General features: G+C 41.3%; 2 protein-coding genes across 2 annotated transcripts in view; one reads left to right on the top strand and one right to left on the bottom strand.

The window, feature by feature from the left end:
• Window positions 1-373: 373 nt before the first annotated feature.
• On the bottom strand, window positions 374-2,815 carry LOC107188280 (tetratricopeptide repeat protein 5-like). Its single transcript, XM_015576549.1, has 8 exons — window positions 2,594-2,815; window positions 2,096-2,446; window positions 1,774-2,016; window positions 1,645-1,698; window positions 1,384-1,569; window positions 1,053-1,225; window positions 829-973; window positions 374-758 (listed from the first exon to the last, which is right to left on the bottom strand). The coding sequence occupies exons 1-8, from the start codon at window positions 2,675-2,677 to the stop codon at window positions 639-641; spliced, it is 1,356 nt and encodes a 451-aa protein (XP_015432035.1). The 5' UTR covers window positions 2,678-2,815; the 3' UTR covers window positions 374-638.
• Window positions 2,816-3,469: 654 nt separating this feature from the next.
• The window catches only part of LOC107188300 (ubiquitin-like protein 3), a 101,430-nt gene continuing 82,205 nt past the window's right edge, over window positions 3,470-22,694 (top strand). Inside the window, exon 1 of the mRNA XM_015576575.1 lies at window positions 3,470-3,825. Coding sequence (XP_015432061.1) covers window positions 3,796-3,825 — 30 coding nt within the window. The 5' untranslated portion in view covers window positions 3,470-3,795. The remainder of the gene's footprint in view (window positions 3,826-22,694) is intronic.

The raw sequence follows: 22,694 nt of genomic DNA, 5'->3' as shown, positions 1-22,694 counted from the left end.
ATCAATGTCACTGAAATGTATATTATTTGAAGATTGAAGAGTAAAGAAAAGTGTATTTTAAAAATCAGTATTTTTGTACGTAATTCAACTGTATTATGTATAAATTATATTGTAACTGACCTTTAACCGAAAGAAGAGAACTATAAGAACCTGAACCTCTTAATTTTTATAAAACCTGATAGACACGTAAAACGACTTGCCATTAAAATTTATACATTGTATATTAGAATTAAATTATTTTCTAATTGTTTTAGGTGAAAAATCATTTAAGTGATTACTAACATAAAATATTTCAGGTTCTACAAGTTCCTGCGTGAGTTAACATATTATAAAAAGAAACGTAACGATACTTACGTGATGTAAACTTCCGTGTAAAAAACAAATGATGTAAAACGTCTTTAAAATTTAATTGTCTCCAACTTGAACGATATCTTCCTACGTGAACGCGTAACAATACAAGTATATCCGCCAATCCTCAGCGATATTGACTGTGGTATGGATATATAATTCTATGAATGTAATAATACTTGGACTCAAAATTCAAATATCACATCGTCTATTGACACACTTTCTCAATCGGATTACTGGAAAGTCTCCTAATCGACTGTATTTCGCCGTAAATCATTGATAGTTTGTGCTCAGTCGGTCTTGTTAAAAGTACGAAAGTTTGCGGAGGCTTGTTGCTCCCTACCTAATTTTCGGCCGTTAACAACCAATATGACTGGTGTTTCAACTCGTATAGATTTGAAGTCGAAGTCCTGAAACATAACATAAATTATGTTGCATTTAACTATAATATTGCAGCGATATGTACGTGTTTATACTTACATTATTAAGGTAGGAAAATTTTTGGTGGATAACAAAGGGTTCAGGTATAGCAACAGAATCTCCTACGGTAACACCACGACCTTTAGCCAGGTTGTATACTGTTACAGCAATACACGTTTTCTCTTCGTCAACAAGACAAAAAGCGCTGAGAAGTTATGTATTTATTAATTCAGATAATTCTTATTTGTCAGTGTTTGTTTTTAATCAACATAAAATATACTTACAAAGGTACAGAATCAGTATCTTGTATCCAACATACTACTTTCCCGAATACAACTTTCTCTGGATTGACTCCAACAGCTAGATCTTTTAGCATTATTAAGTCTAATTTCACGGTTTTCTGACCGGACGTATAAGAGCCACCTTTGTATGGTCCCAAATGCTTAGCATCCAATGCCTACATTTAATCAGAAACCTATAAATATGTATATGCACCAGAGTCATACTTTAAGTTTGATAAATTTTACATTTATACAGTCTTAAAAGATGGAAAGTATAATAAAATCATGTTTCAGATTATACGGAAAATGTATTACTAAAAAAAATTCTAGATACCCGTATCATTTGGTACAATCTCTTCGGTTTCACTCTTCCGTTATTGTTCACTAAATTTTGTACATCTCGTAAATATTGTAACAATTCATCCCTTTTCATAGGTGGTGTATCCCACACTGGATCTAATAACATTGCTCTTTCAAACGATTGCAGTGCTGCACAGTACTCTTCTTGATACTTCAAAGCCTATATAATTATTTATTCATGTAAGTTCAGAGCTTCAAATGTGTGTACCATATGCAAAACTGAGAAAATACTTACCACTGCCTTATTATGAAATAAATGAGAATTACTTCCAGCTACAATATCTTTTTCCTGAAATTAAATTTATTACATTGTTAGGTAATGGAATTTCAACTTTCAAAATGCATTAGTGTTTAAATAACTTACTGCCTGTATGTAAGCTGACATGCAGGAGCGTAAAGTTGCAGGATTTTGTGTTATTGTAAAAAAGGAAGACAAATAGGCATTTCCTAAAATTGTCCAAGAAATACCATCTGTTGTATCAAGACTAACTGCTTCTTTAGCATGTTCCACTCCCTGCTGTATATTTTTTATTCGTAGCTCATTATTAGTAACTGATTCCTGTCTAAGTACCATAGACAGATTTCGTAGAGAAACTTTATTTCTACCCTATAAAATATAATATCATGTCAAATTATAATACGGATGATTAAGAAATTAATCAATAGCCAATTTATAAAAATATTACATGGCGTAAAGCACCAACAAAACAATTTTTTGCTTGCTGAATATCATCATTCTTCCAATAACACTCTCCTAATTCATTCCATGCTTCAACTAGATTAGGCTCTAATTTCACTGCTTTAGTTAATAATTCTTCTGCTTGAGGTATAAAATATTCTGTAACATTTAAGGCTTTTCCTTTCAGATAATAGTATCTTGCTCGTGACCCATCAATCTCATATCCTTTACACTCATCAAACTTGTTCAATGTATCTTTCATTTCCTTCTCTACATCTCCATGTTTCTTACCTGCTTCCACAATAGGACGATTTTCAAAATAATGATCTCGGAAAAAATATAAAGCATTTACTTTCTCCTGAAAATGTTAAAAGAAATATTCAAAAATGATGATAATTAGGTACAGATATAGAAAAGGTTAACTTGGGTAAAAGTAACAGGAATCTATTATGTACAAACAAATTTGTTCATTACATAAATTCTTAAATGAAATCAGTGTATGTACCGTCAGAGCAACAATGGGATCTTCTTTGACAACATTTGCGGATTGTGCTCCTGCAACCACTTTATCATCTATAATTGCGGACATTTTTTAAAATAATTTTCATAAAAAAATTATCACAAATATTTCATTGTGCGTCAAATATATATCACGTATGTAACTTTATACATAATTCACGACTATACGCGAATTAACGCTGGAACAAAGCAACGTAATCTATCATTCGCAAACTGTCAAAACTTCGATGTCAGATGAGGTTATACATTAAATTAACGCACCACTAACATAAAGTAGTATCCACAACTACGCTAATTAAAACCAATATTAATCACATTGCTTCTAATATGACATTTATCAATGAAATAAAATACTTGAAAAATTCTGTGCACAAAATGGGTATAGAGAATCAGAAAATAATAATATACAACTTGTTTACAATTTATTATTGTATATATGTACAGGGTGTGTCAAATGTTCGAGATTTTTATTAAACAGAAACCAATACAATTTTGTATATTTTAAAATTACTAGTACTACTTCGTAATATTGAAATTGAATTATTACCACAGATTATGTTCTCCTAAAAGTCAATTTTTCCGTGAAATATTCTTCAATCTCATCAATAAATCTCGATGTTACCCGTGTGGATCGATTTGACTAGAACACCTTGTATACTCGCATCAAGGTTCGTTTGCATTATCGCCGCGACGGTTCACGTGTAGTTCCTGTACCAACCGTGGCGCGATCGGCGCTACTCCCGCTACCACCTGCCGGGAAGTTCGAATGGGATCGACTAGTCTACCGCGTACTCTGTGACCGAAGCTCGGCCAGAAGGCTGCATCGTCTCGGGTTCGCCATTTTATGTGTTTGGCTCGGAGACTGGGACGGTGGGTGCGTGCGGTGCAAACATAGAGAGCGTATTCCGTGCACTATCCTGCAAGATGTTACCCAAATACTTTGCGCCCGACATGTATAAGTAACGACAGGTGTCGGAGTGAGTGATCGGGCAGCGAAGGCTCGGGCCGAAATGGTCCCGGAATAGTGAGCTGTGCGTGAGAGTGTGTTTTCATCGAGTAGTGCGTCGCACTGGCTTTCTCGCTGCTGTCACAGTTTGTTAATACCTGTGCCATTCGGGAAACTCGGCTTTGGGTCAGATCACAGACGGCCTCTGGATTCCTCGCGACACCCTCCCGTCACCATCTACGATGAGTTCGCGCAACATACCCTCCGACAAGGTGAGTCTTGTCACTTCGTTCTAACATGTCTACCGCACCCTTCCGCCTCCTCTTTCTCCTTTATCCTTCACATCCACGCAATCCCTGGGCCGGTGCTCGATACCGAGACCGCCGCGCGGTGCTGTGTTTCACTCGGTCGCGCTTCCACCCGCGCCAAGTCACGGCCACAGGGAAACCGTCAATGCGTAAAAATTTTTCCCACCTCGGATCAATGAGACACTTCGGTATCACGTCCACTCAGTTCCCCGTTTTTTTTTCCACGATTAAACAAACGGATGTGCACCCTCTCGCCGCACCGTGATATTCGTATCTCCGTTTTTCCATTTCTTTCGCCGTTGTCATATCCCATTATCTTTCCGCTTCCTCTGAATCTCTGTCCGCTCGAACCGATCCTCCTCGCCGCGGACACTCGACGCACAACTACTTACTAGCCAAGGGACGCAGACTCAACAGTTTGACGTTTAAAGTTTAACGAGTGAATCAAATCGCGCGCGCAATATAATTTTATGCTTGCCCGATGGTCCGTGAATCGGTGACAGGAGTTTTACGGTTCGGGAATACATAACTGGGTGGTAGTTCATCGCCTAGAGAAGAACGTACGATTTTTCATGCGATTTCCCCGTAATCGATGTCCCTGTGTGAATTAACGGTGATTAATTAACTTCGACTCCTTTCGCCGCAGTCACGATCCTGATAACGTTTCTGTCGTTTTCTTTTTGGTTACCTCCGCGTTAAGAGCTCACATTGTCGAAGTTCTGTGCTTTCGCCTCGTTCGCGGATACCCGTGAATTAATTGCGTCCGTGAAAGTCAGTGTCTGTGCGCGAGGAGCGTTCTCCACGCGCTTTGAGTTACCTGGATGGCGACGGGCGGGATTTTTACAAAGTCACAACTCCTCCGCGAAGTGCACTTCCGCGGGCCTGGTCTAACGAGCCTGTTTAATTGGCACCAATCGCATTACGCGCTGGATATAAGGGCTTTGTGGGCTCGCCCGTGCACATTTCGTATCCCCTGTCTCCTCCCGCCCATCGATTCTCCTTTTGTTTCCCGTCTAGGTATTATTAAATCAACGGCGACGCTCTAACCCCGCGGAATACATATGCACGCGGGTAGAGAGAATAGATCGACCCGGCCTATTCGCGGCTAAAAATATCACGGCCATCCAAAATTCAGTGGCATCGATAGACCGTAAAATAGATGCAAATATTTATGCGGCTCGATCCACAACGATTATGCACGACCGTGTTCCATCGGTATTCTCGTTCACGGCTTCCTTTCGCGATTAATTGCCGATATCGATTGCTCCTCGCCTCGCTGAATGAAGATTTATCGCGGCGGGGATTAAGCGGGCGAAAATACAGGGAAGACGGAATTGCCACGGACATTGAATTGTCCCGTTGTTCCGCGGCGGTCAATCTTTTAATTCTTTATGCCCGAAGGCCGACAGGCTCTTGACTAGACGTGAATCACGAAAGATCTACATAGGGACTGTATCCTAATTTAAACCGCCAATATACAGTTTGGAGTATTTCTTGATTCTTCAGTCACGAACCTCGGCTTCGATTCATAATTATTATTTCAATTCACAGAATTTATCTTATATTCCATTTACTCGGGATCTTTTTTATCTTGATAACAAGTTTTCTTGACTTCTGTGGATTATCGTATCCTCAGGCATAAGTTATGTAATTCGTAGAATGATAACAAGTGGAATAACACGTTTAAAATTTCTTGTGGAAGTATTAAAGTGTTATTCATCGTAAAATTTTGTATGAACAATTTGTTTAATATTTCATTTTATGTCCCATCTCGAACAAAAAAGGTATAACGTGTCAGAGGTAAAATTAATTTTCCCACACGTCGACGATGAGTTCGCGATGATTTCGTAAAAATTCACCGCGGTCGCGACTATTCAGTTCGAAACGCGGTCGCGTTGAAAAAAAAAAATCAAATACCAGCGTTCCGCTACGCTGACGGCGGGTTTTCAATTAAGAAATGTTTTCCGCGGAGAATTGCGGCTCCGAGAAGGTTAGTTTCGTTACAATTAATCGTGCAAATTGGAATTCATGGCGAAGTACTATTCCGCTGGCGCGACCGCGAACAGCCAGTCGGCTTTTTCAACTATCGATATAGTAACGATATTCTGTCATTAAATTATTTAAAGTCATCGTACAACTATTTAATCCGGGGGAAAAACGTGAAATATTCCCGAACGAATTTAATGAACGCTATAAACAACCGTTACTTTCCTTGATTCTTATCTCCTTTAGAAACTCATATTTTCTTGAATGAATCTTGTGGATGTTAGATGCTAATTGTGCCCCATTAATTTGTACTTTACTATTTGGAAATAAATCTTCACTAGAAAGGAAAGCGAACGAAATTTAGGAGCAATTCTTGTCTTCGTAAATTTTCATTTTATCAGAGGCGAATTTCCATTCGAATTTCACCGCTCGCGTGAAGAATTGATTTTTTATCGGTATAATCTTTAAGAAATTTCTTTCAATTCAGAAAGAAGGTTTAAAATTGCGTCGAGAACTGTTTCCCATTTATGAGCATTAGAGTTCCTCTTTAATGTTTCATATCTCTGTGAATAAATCAGCTATATATAATTTCAAAAAGAAAAAAAAAAGGAAACATGATTTTCGGGTTTCCTAATATCTCTTGTTAATCATCTTTTAATCTCAGCCATTTTTTCTTACTGTCAATACCATCGAACATAATTGAGATTATTACAACTGAAACACCCCTGTATAAACACCCCAGCTGAAATCGTTAAGAATCACTGCATTAAAATCCGCGCACCTCAATCCAGCATATACATATACACCGCATCCTCAAGGTATACATGTATACCGTGTCCGAAGCCTCTCAATCCGTGGTAGTTCTCACGGTTCATTCCCGCTCGGCGTATAGTACGTGATTTATCAACATTCGGTCGTTTGAAAAGTCACCGGGCCGAGGTCTGTATAAAGGCCACACACAGCCTCTGGTCCAAAGGAAGGAGAGAATACGTCTGGCTCGCGGACACGTCGGTTTCGCCCGCCATTGTCGTTGATATCTAGCAACCAAGGCCCACGGTCAAGGTCGATTAAAGAACAGAACGAATGTATTTCTTTCCTCTCTCGAGAAAAAAAAAGGGAGGCCACACGCCCGGCTAGCCTGGACAATACGAGATGTTTCTTCTAACTCGTACAATAAACCGTGACGAAAGTACCTCCCTCTTTCTACCCCCTTTTTCTCTGGTCTGCTGGCCCTCCACCCGCAAGAGGTAAAAATCGCGGTATCAAAGAACCTTGGGGGCTGGGCAGAAGGATCAAGACGAATCCACTTGCGTGTGAAACGTCTAAATCGATTTCCCGTGTCGACTCGAAAGAGATTCCTTATTTTCTCTCTCGTTATTTTTCTCCTACTCTTTTGTTCCCGTGCGTTCTCAACAGCATCAGCTCCCAGAAACTGACAATTCACGCTTTATCCCCGAAGAATCACGTGCGGATGACTCTTCGCGGATGGTGTTTCCACGGGTGAGACCCGATAAAAACGGCTGACGCGACAACGACGGTGACGACGAGAGCTGTACTTCGTTCGCGTTTCACTTGCGAATGCTTAATCGTGTCGTAAAACGATGATTGTAAAGTCCGAGTGTTTATTGCGCGACAACTGGCTGCGTCGAGAATGCGAATTAATTGAGGACAAGGGAGGGGGGGGGGGCAGAGAAAGAGTGAAGCGACTCGGAGAAAATGAGGGAGGCTGGGAAGCGTGTGAAAGGAACTGTAAACAGGGTAGATTGTTTTTGAACGTTTTAGTTTTATTGCTCGCGGTAAAGGACTAGGGTGACAATTACTTATGGTTTAATACTTCGAATATCTGATGTTCGAATTGTTGGAGTACCTGGATCAATCCTTAACCCCTTGGATACATGTGACGACTGAGACTTGTCATGCCAATCGGTATCAGTTTGACCCGATTCCTCGAAGTAGATCGACTTTTTCTAGCGTCTTGAATAATTAAAGTAGCTAGTCAAAGTTTTATACTTGGGAGTACCGTAACTTCTTTTGTCTTCTAGACAAGGGAGTAAAGTTCCGGGCACTAAAGATTTTCAACTTCTTTGATATTGATTAACTGAGATTTCTACGACAAAGGTAACACAAAATAATAAGAAAGGTTCATTCCCAGACCAGTTTACTTCACTTGAATAATTAAATTCATCGTTAAAAGTATTAGATTCTTCAATAAGTTTCTGCAGTTTTGATTTTCGAAAATATATAACATTTAATTTGTTATATATCAGTCACTATCGTTGACGACCTCTTCCCAATGTAATAATTCCCAAAGATATCATTTACTCGTCACTCGATAGTTTCTAAATTAAAGCGTGATTGCTATCAACGCGAAATTTCATAGCAATTCTAGTACAGAACAGCAAAAACTATTCAATAGTATACAGCCAAAGTTGGACAGAATTTTATTCGAATAATACCCAGCGAAAAGCAGCAGTATCTAAGGGTGTCGTTCTGAGCTTTAAACAGTGTTAACGAGATTAAATAATTGTTCGACAAATGACAATTCATTCATAAAGAAGTATTATTTTATTATAAAAATTAAAATTTCCACGTTTAAACAATCAAAAATGACGAAATACTTTTTTTTATCTTTTATTTGTTATTCGAAACTTCTTATCTAGATAATTAGTTTGCGTATCTCTGTATACAGCACATCGCGTACAAGTAATCCTTATTAGAAACTCATTACAAAACGAAATCCGCACGAATTTATATCTGATATTACTCCAACAACACTTGACTCTTCCGTCATCCAGATCAAAGAAACAGTTTATTTCTAATACGTCCTCCAGTCTGTAATCCTCTTCAACCAGTTTCGAGTAGGTACAGGGATACCTTGAAAATCCAACTGACGAGTCCATCGCCGACTGTATGCGCCGACCCAGTGTACCATTCAGCTAGGCCGCAGCCAGAACCGAAAGGCCTAGAAACGGTTTTACGTTTTCCACCGAGTCGATCGTTCCGTGTTCTTTCATCTTTGTTTTACGCGTTTCGCTCCGCGTCCCGTTTGATGCCAGTGCCGCCTCCTACGTTCTCCCAAAGCTGGCAGCTGTTCAGTATAGGTATACCGACTCTAGGTGATTCAGGTTACGCTCTCGCAATCATGTTCTGCTCCATTCACTCGCCGAAACTTTGCCATTGGCGGTACGGGCTTTTTAAACCGGCCACGGTTATACTTGTTTCGCTTTTACGATATATCGTGACCTACTGAAAAGCAACGACCAGAGGCAATACCTGGCGGGGAAGCAGAGGAACTCGAGGCGCCAACCGTTGGGGAATACGGATCGATGGATGCGTGTACCACTTCTAACAAGTGACTCAGGATCAAGGCGAACCACATGACCAACGGCGCCGTGGATCGTTAGCTAGGATAAAAAAAAACACTATCGTCACGTGGATTCGTTTTTTTCTCTCTTTCCTCCTCCTGCGCCTCCATACTGTTCCAACGATACGCGTAGAATATCCCGAAAGCGGAGTGCTGTGTTTTCCTTCGAGAGAAATCCGCCACACGGCGTCACGTGCCGGTCGTAAAAGACCAGTACTGACTTTTGTCTCCCTTTATTTTCTGATACCGACGACGCTGGAAACAATTCCCGGTGATCCCCCGCGGATGGACGATATTTTGGGAGAAGGGAAGCACGTCGCGAATTCGGGATGGGTAATAAAGAGCGTACCCACGAACGTTGTATGTGTATTCTTCTACTCTGTTTGCTGAATTAATGCTTACTTTTGTCGAAATCAAGAATGGAAAGTATCTTCGAATTGGTTGTTGTTGGTCTCCATACTACTGTGCCTTCTTTTGAGAAAATGTGAGGAAAATGTGTAACCTTGGTTTATTGAACGTATAGTGAATTATTACGTAATGTTTCTAGACGTTTGTTGAGAGGAAATTCAGATTGCTGTTTGACTGATAGATATTACAGAAAAGTGTATTCGTGCATTCAGTGTTAGATCAGTCACCTGTTTCAAGCGTGTTTCAAATATTGATCCTTAACATGTCCCATTAAATGTAAAAAGAAAAGAACTCAGGTATAATTCGAGATGTTTCCTAATTAGACTACGGATGTGCATGCAGATATAAATCTTTGTCGTTTAATTTACAGAAGCTAAAACTGAAATAAAAGTTGTTTACTCTGTTATGGATTCTGCCTGATTCCAAGTAAAGTGAACACCTCGTTGCACTTTATTAAACATTTTGTTATATTAAACTTTTCGTGATATCCACAGTCTATTGATAATATTAAAAAAGTGAGGACTGTTGTCAGTTTTGATCTGTGGATTTGACTCATTGAGAATATTTATTGGTCTGTCAATCTGTATACCGAATGATGAATATTTATACTTAAATTTACATAGAGTGTGAAATTACAATCGCAACGAATTCTTGGATCCCTTTAACGAATCCCACTGCCAACAGCTAGACGATATACAGACTAACAGGGAGGAGTCCTTTTCCAATTCAAGCATTATCATCGTCGCACGTTGTTGGAGCAAATTCGAAGGTCACCAACTAGTTACGTTCCCTCCCACCTAGCAATCTTTTATCCTCCGGCTCTACTCATTACATTGAAAAGATGGAAAAGCGCGTCCTCTTTGTTTTTTCACACAGTCAAGGTGGCACAGTATAAAACATGCGGGCCGTATCTAGTGCAGGGACATTCAAAAGTAGTAGAACAAAAGATCTATATATAGAAATCGTTGGCTACGTGAGAGCTTGCGGGAATAGAATCTAATAGCCCTCCAGCGATAAAACGCAAAAAGTCTCGCCGTGGCGTGAATCTGTGACAATGACGACCGGTCGGAGAATATCACTAAGAGAATGACATTAAGCGTTCTCCAGGGCGACGAAAGTCGAAAAATTTAATGCTGTGAAACGTAAAAAATTCACCATTTTTACACGTTCCACATCATTGTCATTACAAATCCAAGAAACGAAATTTCATATTCTGTGAAGGTAATCCAATTATTTCGGAATATATCTGGGACATATTTGGACTTTCATTGTCATGGTAGAAACCACGAGCATTGTCCCGATACACCTGCAAATAATCAGGCAACATAACTTGCATTCGAGTCACGTGGAAAACTTCAAAACCAAGTAGACCAAAAATTTTCGAGTATCTACCCCTATATGGGGGGTGATTCGTAACAAGAAACAAGCCTGCTACATGTCCCAAAAGTTTCCTCAAAATCGGTGACCCGAATTTAAAAAACCCTTTCCTTTTCGCAATACCGTTCAGAAGGTAATTTCTTCTCCAATCGCATATCCTTAAAATCTAGGATCTTAAAAATCGATCATTCACCTTTCTCCAGCATAACACACACGACACACCCTGTCCATAACTCGACAGAAAAAAGCTCATTCAAAAGGAACACACGTAAACCATTCAACGATACATATTACAGACCAGGGGTACGGCCGATTTTGCATAAGAATGGTGGTCCTTCCAACGTTTACGGGGGCAAATCGGCCGTGTGTACGACCCTTACGCTGGTCCGTAGAGGATACTCCAAGCCCCATCGGCTGTTCAACGGGGAGACTACGTCGTTCTCTGGCCATTTCCCCATTCTATTTTGAATCCGTTGTTCATTTGCTCGCCGGCGACCGCACAAACACAACGCGTGCCGCGCTGCGTTTACACGCGGTACTACGGTAAAATCTCATTAATGGGGACGCTATATTGGGGCGCGGCGGAAAGAGAGAGAAAGAAAGAGGGGAACGTGTCACGGCTCATAAGGAACCGGTCCTGTTTACGCATTGAGCAAATAAAAATTTGTCGCGCGGCCACGCGTTCGCCGTAACCACGCGCACGTGTTTGCCTGTGTGTGTAGGTGTATATCGAGGTTCGTTTGCCGTGTAAACATTTAACGGAAACTCCAAACGCTAGCTGGGACCCTGGACCCCAGTACGAGACTGTTCCCTTACGCGACTCGCCGCCTCCTTGCAAATTAGCTACACTTTAATACTGGGGACAAAGGAAACCGCCGCATCATATTCGTCGCGTTGCGACGGTTTTAATTGTTTACGCGCTGTTTCAGCACTTTTCCGAGGCCTGCGTAATGCTTCTGTGTGCCTGTCTTCCGAGTCACTCTTTGTGTCGTGACTCTGTTTACTCCGTTTGCCAGACAGTTCTCTCACGGGTTTGCGAGATTTTTCCAGGGGTGGGAATACACTTATTGTCGTAAGAGGTAATTAGATACCAAAGGTATTCGCTAGCTGAGTCAGGCTGGAATTTGAGGCAGGGATTGGAAAAGGTTTATATCTGGTCCGGTTCTTGAAACAGTTATAGAGAACCGAAATAAAAGGTTTTGGCCTATATTGGTTTCGATTGCGGTTCCATAGTCTGTTAAGTGGTTTGTATCGAGTTCGAACGGTTTTTAAATCGGGTTTGCCGATTTTTGATCGGTAGAAACTGTTTTGAACCGACGCAGAATCGATATAGAACTAGTATAGAACCGATACAGAACTGATGCAGAAACAATATGGAACCGATCCATAACCGATATACATACTGTCCCAAATTAATTGTAAGTCCCTGAAAGGGGTGATTACTTTTTCCTTAGCGAAAAAGTTATTTCAAATCATCCCTGAAATTTATACAAGATATCCTAATATATAATTCTTTCAAGGACTTACATCTACTGTGGAACACCCTGTAGAATTAATTTAGATGATGTAATAATTATGCAGAAATGAATCAAACGTGTAGAATTATAAGTTTTTCATCTAGGGGGCTTAGTTTTCGAAATAAATCGATTTTTAAAATTCCACTCAGACGCGTGTACTCGTGCTGGCCGTAAGTAGAAACAGAATGCAACGAACAGACGCGTTAGCCAAGTGTTATTCAATTGCACAGGTAACCAGCAAATTTTCAAATTCGGACATAATTTTATTCTACACTTTTGATTTAGTTTTACACAAGAAATCGCCCACTTCTAAAACCATCTCGACCGTATCTTGTATAAATTCCAATTTTTTTTACAAATCTGGTTGAGGATACTGCTCCAGGGCGTCGATTTATCGATGTTCAGCTTCAGCCAAGGATGTCGAGTGGTCAGAACCAGTGAGACTCGATAGACCGATAGCGATCCCTGCTAGCAAAAGACGAATGTAGGGCAGACTACCGAAAGAAAAAGTAACGTTAGACAGGTACTCGAGCAGAACCTTAACCAGCGATGGAGCTCCACGTTTTTTTTTTTTTTTTGTCGTCGGAGCACTCTCGTAACAAAGACCTCGTTAAGCCGTTTAATTCCCATTCCCGGTGTAAATATCGTTGTAACCGTTCGCTATTTCATACACTGGCCGCTAACAGTACCATTTCGGGATAGTATAATTGTTATGCCATCCACGTGAATTGCGCGTCTGGTTTGCGTCTCGCGGACAGGAAGCAGCAGCAGCAACGTAATCGTAAAAGTTAAATTGCTTAATTGGATTTTATTACCAGGGAACCATGGCACAAAAGGCGAAACAGATGTAGGCTTTACACCAGGCCTGGCGACAGAATTCCATCTGTTACGATTCCTCTATCCCTCCCGCATCGGTTCATTGTGCGTTCGGTTATTGAAGAAATATCGACGCGTTACCAACGTGTCGGGGATATTATCAAGGCTTCGAAAACGATCGTTGAATACCAGTTGCTCGTGCACCTGTCCGTCGTTCCTGGCTGTCCGTGGCGGTTGTAATGGTAACGAATCGCGAGCTGCGGCAATTGCGATACGGGGAGAATATGGTCCTGATGCAATCAGTCGAACGTACCGACCGGCCGATGTATGCTTAACGTATCATGAATTTCACAGGACCTAACTCACCGAATTTGCATATCCAGCCAATTGCTCTCCCGTCGCAATGGTCGCCGAGCGATAAAAAGAAATGGCGTCGCCCCGTTTTCGACGATACATTTCACCTAACCCAGACCGTACCCCTATTTTCTTGTTTCTTTTTTTTTCTTTTTTTTTTTTCGACGATTAATCGACGGCGAAAGCCACGAAATTCCGAGAAGGGAAAGGGTGTGTTGAATGGAGATGTTGTGTGGGTGCGTGACGGCGTTAAAGTAGTGAATCAGTGTTCTTAGAAAGTCTCTCGTTCCCCCGGAGAACGGTGCCCGGGTTAACCATAAAATTTCTTTGTAGAAATAGTTTACGATATACACAGTAGACTGCCATTTGTCTGAACGTTATCCTTTTCGAGTTCACTGGCTCTCCTAGCGCTCATTCGTGGAGCAAAGTAATATAAATCACGTTTTCAAGGAATCTAACTTCATGCTTCAGTGGAAGTTACGTTTTTTTCTTTCGTGTCGAAAAGAAAAATTCACTAAACTCCGGGATTAGTAATCAGGAATCGGAGTTTTAAGACTCTAATAATAGTATGTAGAAAGTGAAAACGTAAGTTCGTTCGTTGTTCAACCGTGGAATTTTTCATTCATATAATCGTTCCGTTTCGCACTTTGGTTCGATTTGTTTTCTCGATTGCACACGAAGCGGAGAATTGTTACTCATCCGAGGAACGGAATTCTACCGTAACTTCCTTTTGTGATCTTTATGCTCCGGTGGACGTAGTTTCAGTTTATATTGTTTACTATCTCCCCGTTAACCCTCTCGCGGCAGCAGATTCCAGCGTAAATTGTGCGTAGCAGACGTATACAAGACCCATTTAAATTGTAGTACGGACACCTTAAAAAGACTGTGATTTCAGCGACCTCTACGTTATGCGAACGGTGAATCTGCGATCGGTAGTGACACTAAAATCGAAATGAGGCGCCCCAGAAAAGTGGGCCGAAAAAATACATTGGATCACAGACAAGGTATAGGAGTAGACATTTCATCCAATGTATTTTTTCGGTCCACTTTTCTGGGGTTACGTCACCCAATTTCCATTTTAGTGTCACTACCCACCTCAGATTCACCGTTCTAAAAAGTAGAGGTCGCTAAAATCATAGGCTTTTTAAGGTACTACAGTTTACGTGGGCCACCAACTCCCATAAAATGAAAAGTCTATTCTTATACCTCGTCAGTGATTGGATGAAACGTCTGCTCCTATACCTCGTCTGTGGTGAATCGCTCCCCTGCCTCGAAACTAGCTCGCGAGCGTCCCCATAATTCAAGCGTGTTTCGAGGTATCGTCAGCGGGAGCCCCAGTTCCCGCGATCGGTGGAAACACCGCGCCAGTTTCAAAGAGAATATTCAATAACGGCCAAGTAACTTCCGGTGTGTTTCGATGATGCACCCGGTGTTGAAACCGACGACGGTAATTATGTTCCACGGTGTTCTCGCGTTTCACGCAATCCATATACACCGGGGAGAAGCGGAATCTTCTCAAAGCGTAATAATACGGCGGCGTAGGAGAGGCATTCGCAAGAACGAGTAAGGGTTATCATCTCCGTTACGCTATTAATTACTTACAGCATCAAAGCAAGCGATAATGAAGAGGGGGAGGATGGTTCGCATGATAGAGAGAGAGAGAGAGAGGTCAGAGGAAGATTCATCGCGGCGCGGTTCCACGGAAAACGGTAACCGTAACGGCCGCGGCGGCGTCGACGAGAAAGAAGCGGAAAGGAACGCTGGGAGGGAAATGGGCGTGTGAAGAGGGTTCCGGAGAACTGGTTGAGGGCGGGAGGGGGCAGAACGGAGAAAAGCGGATGAACTGGCCAGACAAAGTCTTTGTGGACTGACGTCACTGCGCTCCACGAGAGCGTGACGAACGACGTTCGTACGTATTGTTCGGATATTTATTCGTGGCCGTTCGCGGAATACGAGAAATACATTTTTTATTTCGATAAATTAGGATCTTCCCGGGCTGGTGTACACAACGCGGTTATACTGGGTGTAACAAAAGTGTTGTGGGTTCCTGAAATGGGTTAGGTGAGGTGATTTAGAGTAAGTTTTTCCTTAGCAAAAATGTGATCCGAGGCTTTGTTAAGGAGATATTAACGAAAAACCCCGACCAACCAGAGCGCGGTTCTGTCGGCCGAGTTCCCGCGGTAACGTTGGCTGCGCGCTGTGATTGGTAGCCAACGTTACCGCGGGAACTGAGCCGACAGACCCGCGCTCTGATTGGTCGGGGTTTTTCGTTAATATCTCGTTAACGAAGCCTCGGAGAACATTTTTGATAAGGAAAAACTTGCTCTAAATCACCTCATCAGGGACCAATTCCAGGGACCTGCAACAATTTGTTACACCCTGTATACAGTGGAGTCTGTTTACAGCGACATTCAAGGGACAGAAATTACGTCGCTGTAAACGAATGTTGTTATAAGCAGAATGAAAATATATATAAAGTAACGTGTATGGGAACCGAACATAGAGAGTAAATCGGATGCAATATACGGTCTGCTGTTATAAGCAGTGTCGCAATAACCGGACTCCCCTGTATCTACCTACCCGCTTTAACCTTCCAACGCTAGGGGCTGGAATGGGATGATTCACACTGGACAAGTACTAGCTACATCCACACAACTATTTAACCGAGCAAACATCCGTATATGTTTATTCTGTTCGACATCTACAATTCGAATACAATTGCCCCTGAACTACACATCACGCGCACACATTAGAAAACCAAGTGGCACATTAGTCACACCATTCCAAACCAGACTAAACTCTTCCTTCAATTACCAGTATAATCAATTCGATGCTCCAATAATCCCCCCAGAGATATACAGCACAACAAGTTCGAAAGCGGACTAAAATATCAAAACTGGGTGACTGGTAATGGAAAACCGCGCGACGAATGCGGGAACCATCGTGAAAAATAGAAACAGCTCTTTCCGTATTTCTCGTCCGTCGGTACTTACGGTCTCGAACTGTGCTCCTCCGTCGTGATTGATACGTAGTCGACGTACAAACACCGCTCGTATTTCGTGGAGGACGGCTTAAAGCGTGGCAAGTAAGGGCGCAGGGGGGATCTGTCGTTGGCCGACGCCGCGTGGCAAGCAAATTTACGAGGGTTTTTACGCGAAACCGTTTCGCGTCCGGCATCGCAGCGCAAAACCGCTTTGGTGGTGTGTATCAGCGAGCATTACCGAGAGAGGCGGCCGCATTCTACGGAGGCCATCATCAGGGGGTGGGGGGAAGATAACCTGAATTCGTTCTTTCTGCGATCTTCCATTTCCGGAGTAATTTACGGGATACGACGAATTATTCAGTCGGCGTATTTTTAGTTTACGCCATGTCGAGACTGAACGGGGGAAGAATTTAATACTGACGGCAGTTCCGTTGCGCGTGGACATCATATTAGGCCATGGGGAATTAGTAATTTGTAATTTCTGGCAGTTTTGAGCAACGATGTTATTCACCTTGATTTGTTCCGCGTATTGATTAATTGGATCGATAGGTACACGATGGTAGGAAGATTGGTTCTCATTCTACTTTATTACCACCCTTTCACTGAATAGATGGAAACATTATGTAATAGAATTGACGTAACGATTATTAGTCTTATAGGACCTCGTTCATTCTGTTCAATATTTTAACACTCGACAAACACAGCGAATTTGCCAGTACCACTGTAACGTATTATAAATCCTAAACTATCCGGAGAATTCGAAGTTACGAAATATTAACTGAGATACATTTAGTGAAACTGTATGTATTCAGCTTTCTCAACACACCGAGCTCAGATTAATCCCTCTCAGTGATGTTCTCAGACCCGTAACTGTGTGAAATATGCAGCTGGATTCTCGTGGACGCAGCATTAATAACGCGCAACACGTGGATAAATAAATCACGAAGGTAAATATCGTATCGAAAATCGTCCGAGAGTAACATTTAAATTTCCTGGCCAGGCCGATTAAATCCTCCGGTTTAATATTAACATCCACGCGGAGAGTTCGTTTTTTTTTTTTTTTAAGTCAACAGGCCTGCCTAGCTGGGAGTAACAAACGGTTAAATCATTCCGATCCGGTTACGCGACGGGGCAATATTTGCGAAGTAATGAGCCGCGAATTATTCAAGCGGATCGATCTGCAAACACAACGGACGTAACGAAACGTGGATCGAAAGGAAGGGGAATATCGCGCGCAATGTCGGCGCAATCTACGCTCGAGCATCTGTCAATAGCAGGGTTAATTAATTTTTCATGCATAATAAACCCCTCAAGAATTCGATCGCGATACTACCGTCGTGCTAGTAACCTTGGTACTGATTCGACGTCGAGATAACTATTTCACGAAATATCCCGAGCGAAATTACGTGGTTCAGCATTTCGTTAATTATGGTTTCGCAGCTTTGTGGTACCGTCGCCACGCTACGTTATTTTCGCAATAACAAACGATTTATCCCGCGAAACCGTCGATTCGTTCGGTCACCCATTTACATTTACCGCCGAGCAATTGTTTTTACTGTTAACGTCCAGCAACTGTTGCTGCAAGCGTGCAACAATATTAATCGAGTATGATATTTGAGAGTACAAGGTAAATTTGATTGTTTCGATGAGAGATTTCGATGTTTAACCACGTTCATTTTGTGGTAAAACACGTGTTTGTAGTAAAATTAAGTGTAATTAACTCTTACAGGTGTATCCATACTATTAATTCCATGTTCCCAAGACACATGGATTTCAGACGAGTCATTTAACAAAGGTATACTATTGTTTAGTGCTCTGTCATGTTAATCTTTCCACACTATATTCGTCACGTTTCCCATGACTTCTTCTATCTGCCATTTTCCACGACTTCTTCTATACCCCATTTTCCTTGACTTGTTTTATCCCATATTTTCTATAACTTCTTGTACTCTAAATTTTCCATAACTTCCTCCACCCCACATTTTCTATAACTACTTTTATCTCATATTTTCCATGACTCTGTTCTACATTCCTCGTGACATCCTCTGCCCTACATTTTCCATGACTTCTATTCCACGTTTTTCATAATTTCTTCTATCCCCCATTTTCCATGACTTCTTCTATCTGCTATTTTCTACGACTTCTTCTATACCCCATTTTCCTTGACTTGTTTTATCCCATATTTTCCCTAACTTCTTGTACTCTAAATTTTCCATAACTTCCTCTACCCCACTTTTTCTATGGCTACTTTTATCCCATATTTTCCATGACTCTTTCTGTCCTACATTTATCCTGACATCATCTACCCTATCTTTTCCATAACTTCTTCTATCCCCCATTTTCCACAACTTCTCCTATCCCAAATTTCTCGTGACATCCCCTACCCCACATTTCCCATGACTTCATTCATCCCACATTTTACGAACTCCGACCGGTTAGTGCCATCTACGCGACCGGCAGTTAGAGACGTTAAATCGGGCCACGACGGACCACCGAGGATTTCGCAAGAATAGCACACAAGTAGTCCGTCCACTTTCTCTTTGCGCGCGGTCAGGTACACTTTTACGAAAGCGTAGAAAAAACTACATCGCTCGCGTGGAATTGTGGCAATGAAAACGTAACGGCTCAAGCCCCGCGTATCGCCGCGGAACCGGCAAACGGTACTGCCGGCACTCTGTTGAGTAATATGGCGGCGGAGGTGCACGCGTGAAAGTTCCCGGCGATCGAGCACCGTTCGGTTGCTCGAGTCGTTTTCGGTGTTGTCCTTCTTTTCGATCCGTCTTTATGCGAACACAACGGGCTGGCGTGTGCAGTCCCGCGTATATACGATATGACATTTCCGTACTCGTGTGAAATATTGCAGCTGGCCACGAGTTGTACGAGTCCTCATGATATGTCCCCTTAGCTGGGGAGTTAGGGAGTTTACGTATAACCGACAGTTCTGAACACTTGTACGTGAAATATAAAAAAAGAAAAGGGTCCCGCTGTGTTGTGGATTATTTAATCGATTATTAGCCTGCTATAGAGAGGGAGTATTTTTACATATTTCTCCGTGGTAAAATCGTACTTCCATCGAGGAAATTGGGTCACTGATGATAAGTAGTATGTAATTTATTGGTAGTGATAAGTGAAGATTTAGAATGATACAGAAATTCAATTATGTAGCTCACTAGGAAAATTAGAAATATGAAATATCTTCTAATCTAGAGTGTTAATTTCAGATCAGCGATGAATTTTATAGAAGGGACAGTCCAGAAGGAATTGATTTGATTTTAACTACAACACCCGTATCGTAATATTTCCTTGTCACCGTTTAATTGGCTTTAAGAAGAAGAAAATAGTGACTCCCCAGTCCCCTGTATCGTTCGCTTTTCTTTCTCGTATTACTCGATAAAACCATAAAGCTGATACAGCCGGTCCCCTCTATATAATTGGGATTAGAGAGAAAATTGGGACAAGAATAAAAGGATTAGCAATAGATGGGGGACTGGGTGAAGGTAATACCATCGAGGACCGTACTTCTAACGCTTCTAATGTGACACATGATACGTACGTGCACCGTATCAAGGATCTCGTCCGGGTTATCGGAGGCTTGTTATGTAATAATTAATTGTGCAAAAAATTCGCAAAGTGTTCGCGACGGCCGCTGTTGCGTAACCTACCATTGACCTCAGGCTTCGAACTGGCTTCTTCCGTTTGATTGTTCGACGATTGTGCCGCGTCGTGACTCCAAACAAATTCGAATCAGATGCCGGGGAATTGAATCCGCGTGATTGCTCGTGAATAGACTGCGGATACTTATGGAAATGTAAATTTTCACGGACTAATTGATAGAAAGTAGGATCAGGTAGAAATTTATTTACTCCATTAAGAGTTTTATCGGGATCTAAATTGATAAGAGTCTTATTATACTTTATTAAACTTTATACGATATCGAGTTTTAAACGATCTCTACTCGTGAACGTATGACTGCACAAGTGTATATCTACTTGGAAATAAAACATGATTTATGAATATAGGAAAAAATAATGAACTGTAATGCCATGTGGTGTTGGAACATTAAAAGACTGAATAATTTCGTATCGGTTAACTAGAGATCTTTACGTAAATTGGAACTTTTATTGCTTTAGTTAAGAGTTTTATGAAGTTCATTCAAACATTGTTAGTTAAGCTACTTTATTAGATAAAAATAGAATACGTGTTGCGACGTTTACTTCCATACATTATGCTACTACGTATGTTATTTATTACCTATCTGTTTTGTTTATGTTTTAATGCGTAACTACCAAGGTAAATATTCGAAATCGTAATCCTTAACGATCTGTTCCCAAAGAAAATGAATGTAACGAACACGTTATTTCATCACACGAATGTAGTACGTACGAGTAGGAAAACATTCGGATAATAGAACGTTCAGATACTAGAACATTCGGATAACAGAACGGGTTTTTTGGATGGGACATTTAGATGCTAAAACGTTCGGATAATAGAACGTTCAAATGATGGGTGTTCCGATACGGGAGGTTCTGCTGTACGGTTGTCGTGTACTCGCGACTATTCAGGATCGAAAGTGTTCCGACGATTCTTCCGATCGGCGCAAAGATACCTTCTGTCGCGGAAATAATTGCGGAAACGGGGGCAACGGGAAGCGATAGCGGTCCGCCCGAAGGACGACAGGAAATTACGATCGGCGAAATTACACCGGGTTTTCGGGGCGGCACACCGTTCGAGAACCGAACTGAACTTTCTCCGGTTACACACGATACCAGAGTTCTGTTCTGTTCCCCGTGTAAACGAATAACGGGCCGTATACATATTCATGGACAGAGCTATAAAGCCGGACGTTCAGTCGTGACGTGAGCATTATTACCTACACGCGTACGGCAATCTAAGAGTTCACAGGGTATCTCAGGTCGGGCAGTACAACCAAGCAGGTGATTCTATAAGAAAAAATAAGTTGAAAGAAAACGGAATAAAATTGTTCAGATAATCGAATTTGTAAATTTGTTGGATACACAGGTTGTAGAATAGATCTTTACTAGCATGTCTGGCCATTACATGCCGTTTCTACTTATTGCCAGCATAAATACACGCGATTTAGTTGAACTTTCAAATCCAATTTTTTCCATGACAAAACCACGAACCAAAGAAATTTCTTTCTTTTTTCGACTTAGTTTCTTCTTATAGATTCACGTGCTACCAAACACTTTGTATACAACTTCAAGCAGACGGGACAAAAGCTCTTTACTTTCCTTTGATTTTGATTTGTCTTAGAACGATCCCCAGCGGCCATTCCACAGTTAATAAAATTATCGAACGGAAGTTATTCAACGGAGGGAATTTATTTATATATATAAAGAACGTAAAGAAGTTTAGCTGGGGGAAAATTATGAAAGGGAATTACGGGGGCCGTAGGAGATAATCATCGATCGGCCGGCGAGAGCGGCGGTTAATGCTATAAGATGGAACCGGATTAACCTCGAACGGTATTTGTAGAGGCTCGATCGTACGTACCCGAAGAGAGTACCGTTCACGTAGGTATATACCGTAACCGCTGTTGTTATATAGCGTAGTAAGTAGTTCACGAAGTCCCGCTTTCGAACCGCGGAAAAGTTTATCCAGCGAGGACTCTCGAGTCTCCTGTCATTTACGGTTTTCACCCTTCGGCGGTTTTAATGAAAAAATAACGAGACTTCGTACGCGAGATTAAACAAAAATAAACGATACTCTGACTGACGTGTGCAAAATTTCCGTATCTGTAAAGAAGATAAGATGATATTGAAAAACTATTGACAGTAAAAAAATTATAGGTGTATTTGTAAAAAATTGAAGGTGACGTTGAAGAATCATGAAAAAAATTTGCTACAATCACGTTAAAGCTTTTGAAACCATGCTATACCTGATAAAAACATTTTCGATCGGACTGTTAATAACAGAGTAATTCTACGGCCAAAGTCAGTACGCAGCGAAAATGACGGCCATATTAGCATTATGACAATTTTTTAAAATACTTCTCTGTTCGAAAAAT

This window comes from Dufourea novaeangliae, unplaced genomic scaffold, assembly GCF_001272555.1.
Source record: "Dufourea novaeangliae isolate 0120121106 unplaced genomic scaffold, ASM127255v1 scaffold118, whole genome shotgun sequence".
Lineage (NCBI taxonomy): Eukaryota > Metazoa > Arthropoda > Insecta > Hymenoptera > Halictidae > Dufourea > Dufourea novaeangliae.
Note: the sequence above shows the minus strand (reverse complement) of the source record. Positions and strands in the feature narration are given on the sequence as shown.

Bases quoted from the DNA above. Each gene is read 5' to 3' on its own strand.
- LOC107188280 (XM_015576549.1), bottom strand. From the start codon at position 2,677: ATGTCCGCAATTATAGATGATAAAGTGGTTGCAGGAGCACAATCCGCA. The intron at 2,017-2,095 runs GTAATATTTTTA...TATATTTTATAG, and splicing joins TTGTTGGTGCTTTACGCCAT to GGTAGAAATAAAGTTTCTCT. The intron at 1,226-1,383 runs GTATCTAGAATT...GATTAAATGTAG, and splicing joins GATTGTACCAAATGATACGG to GCATTGGATGCTAAGCATTT.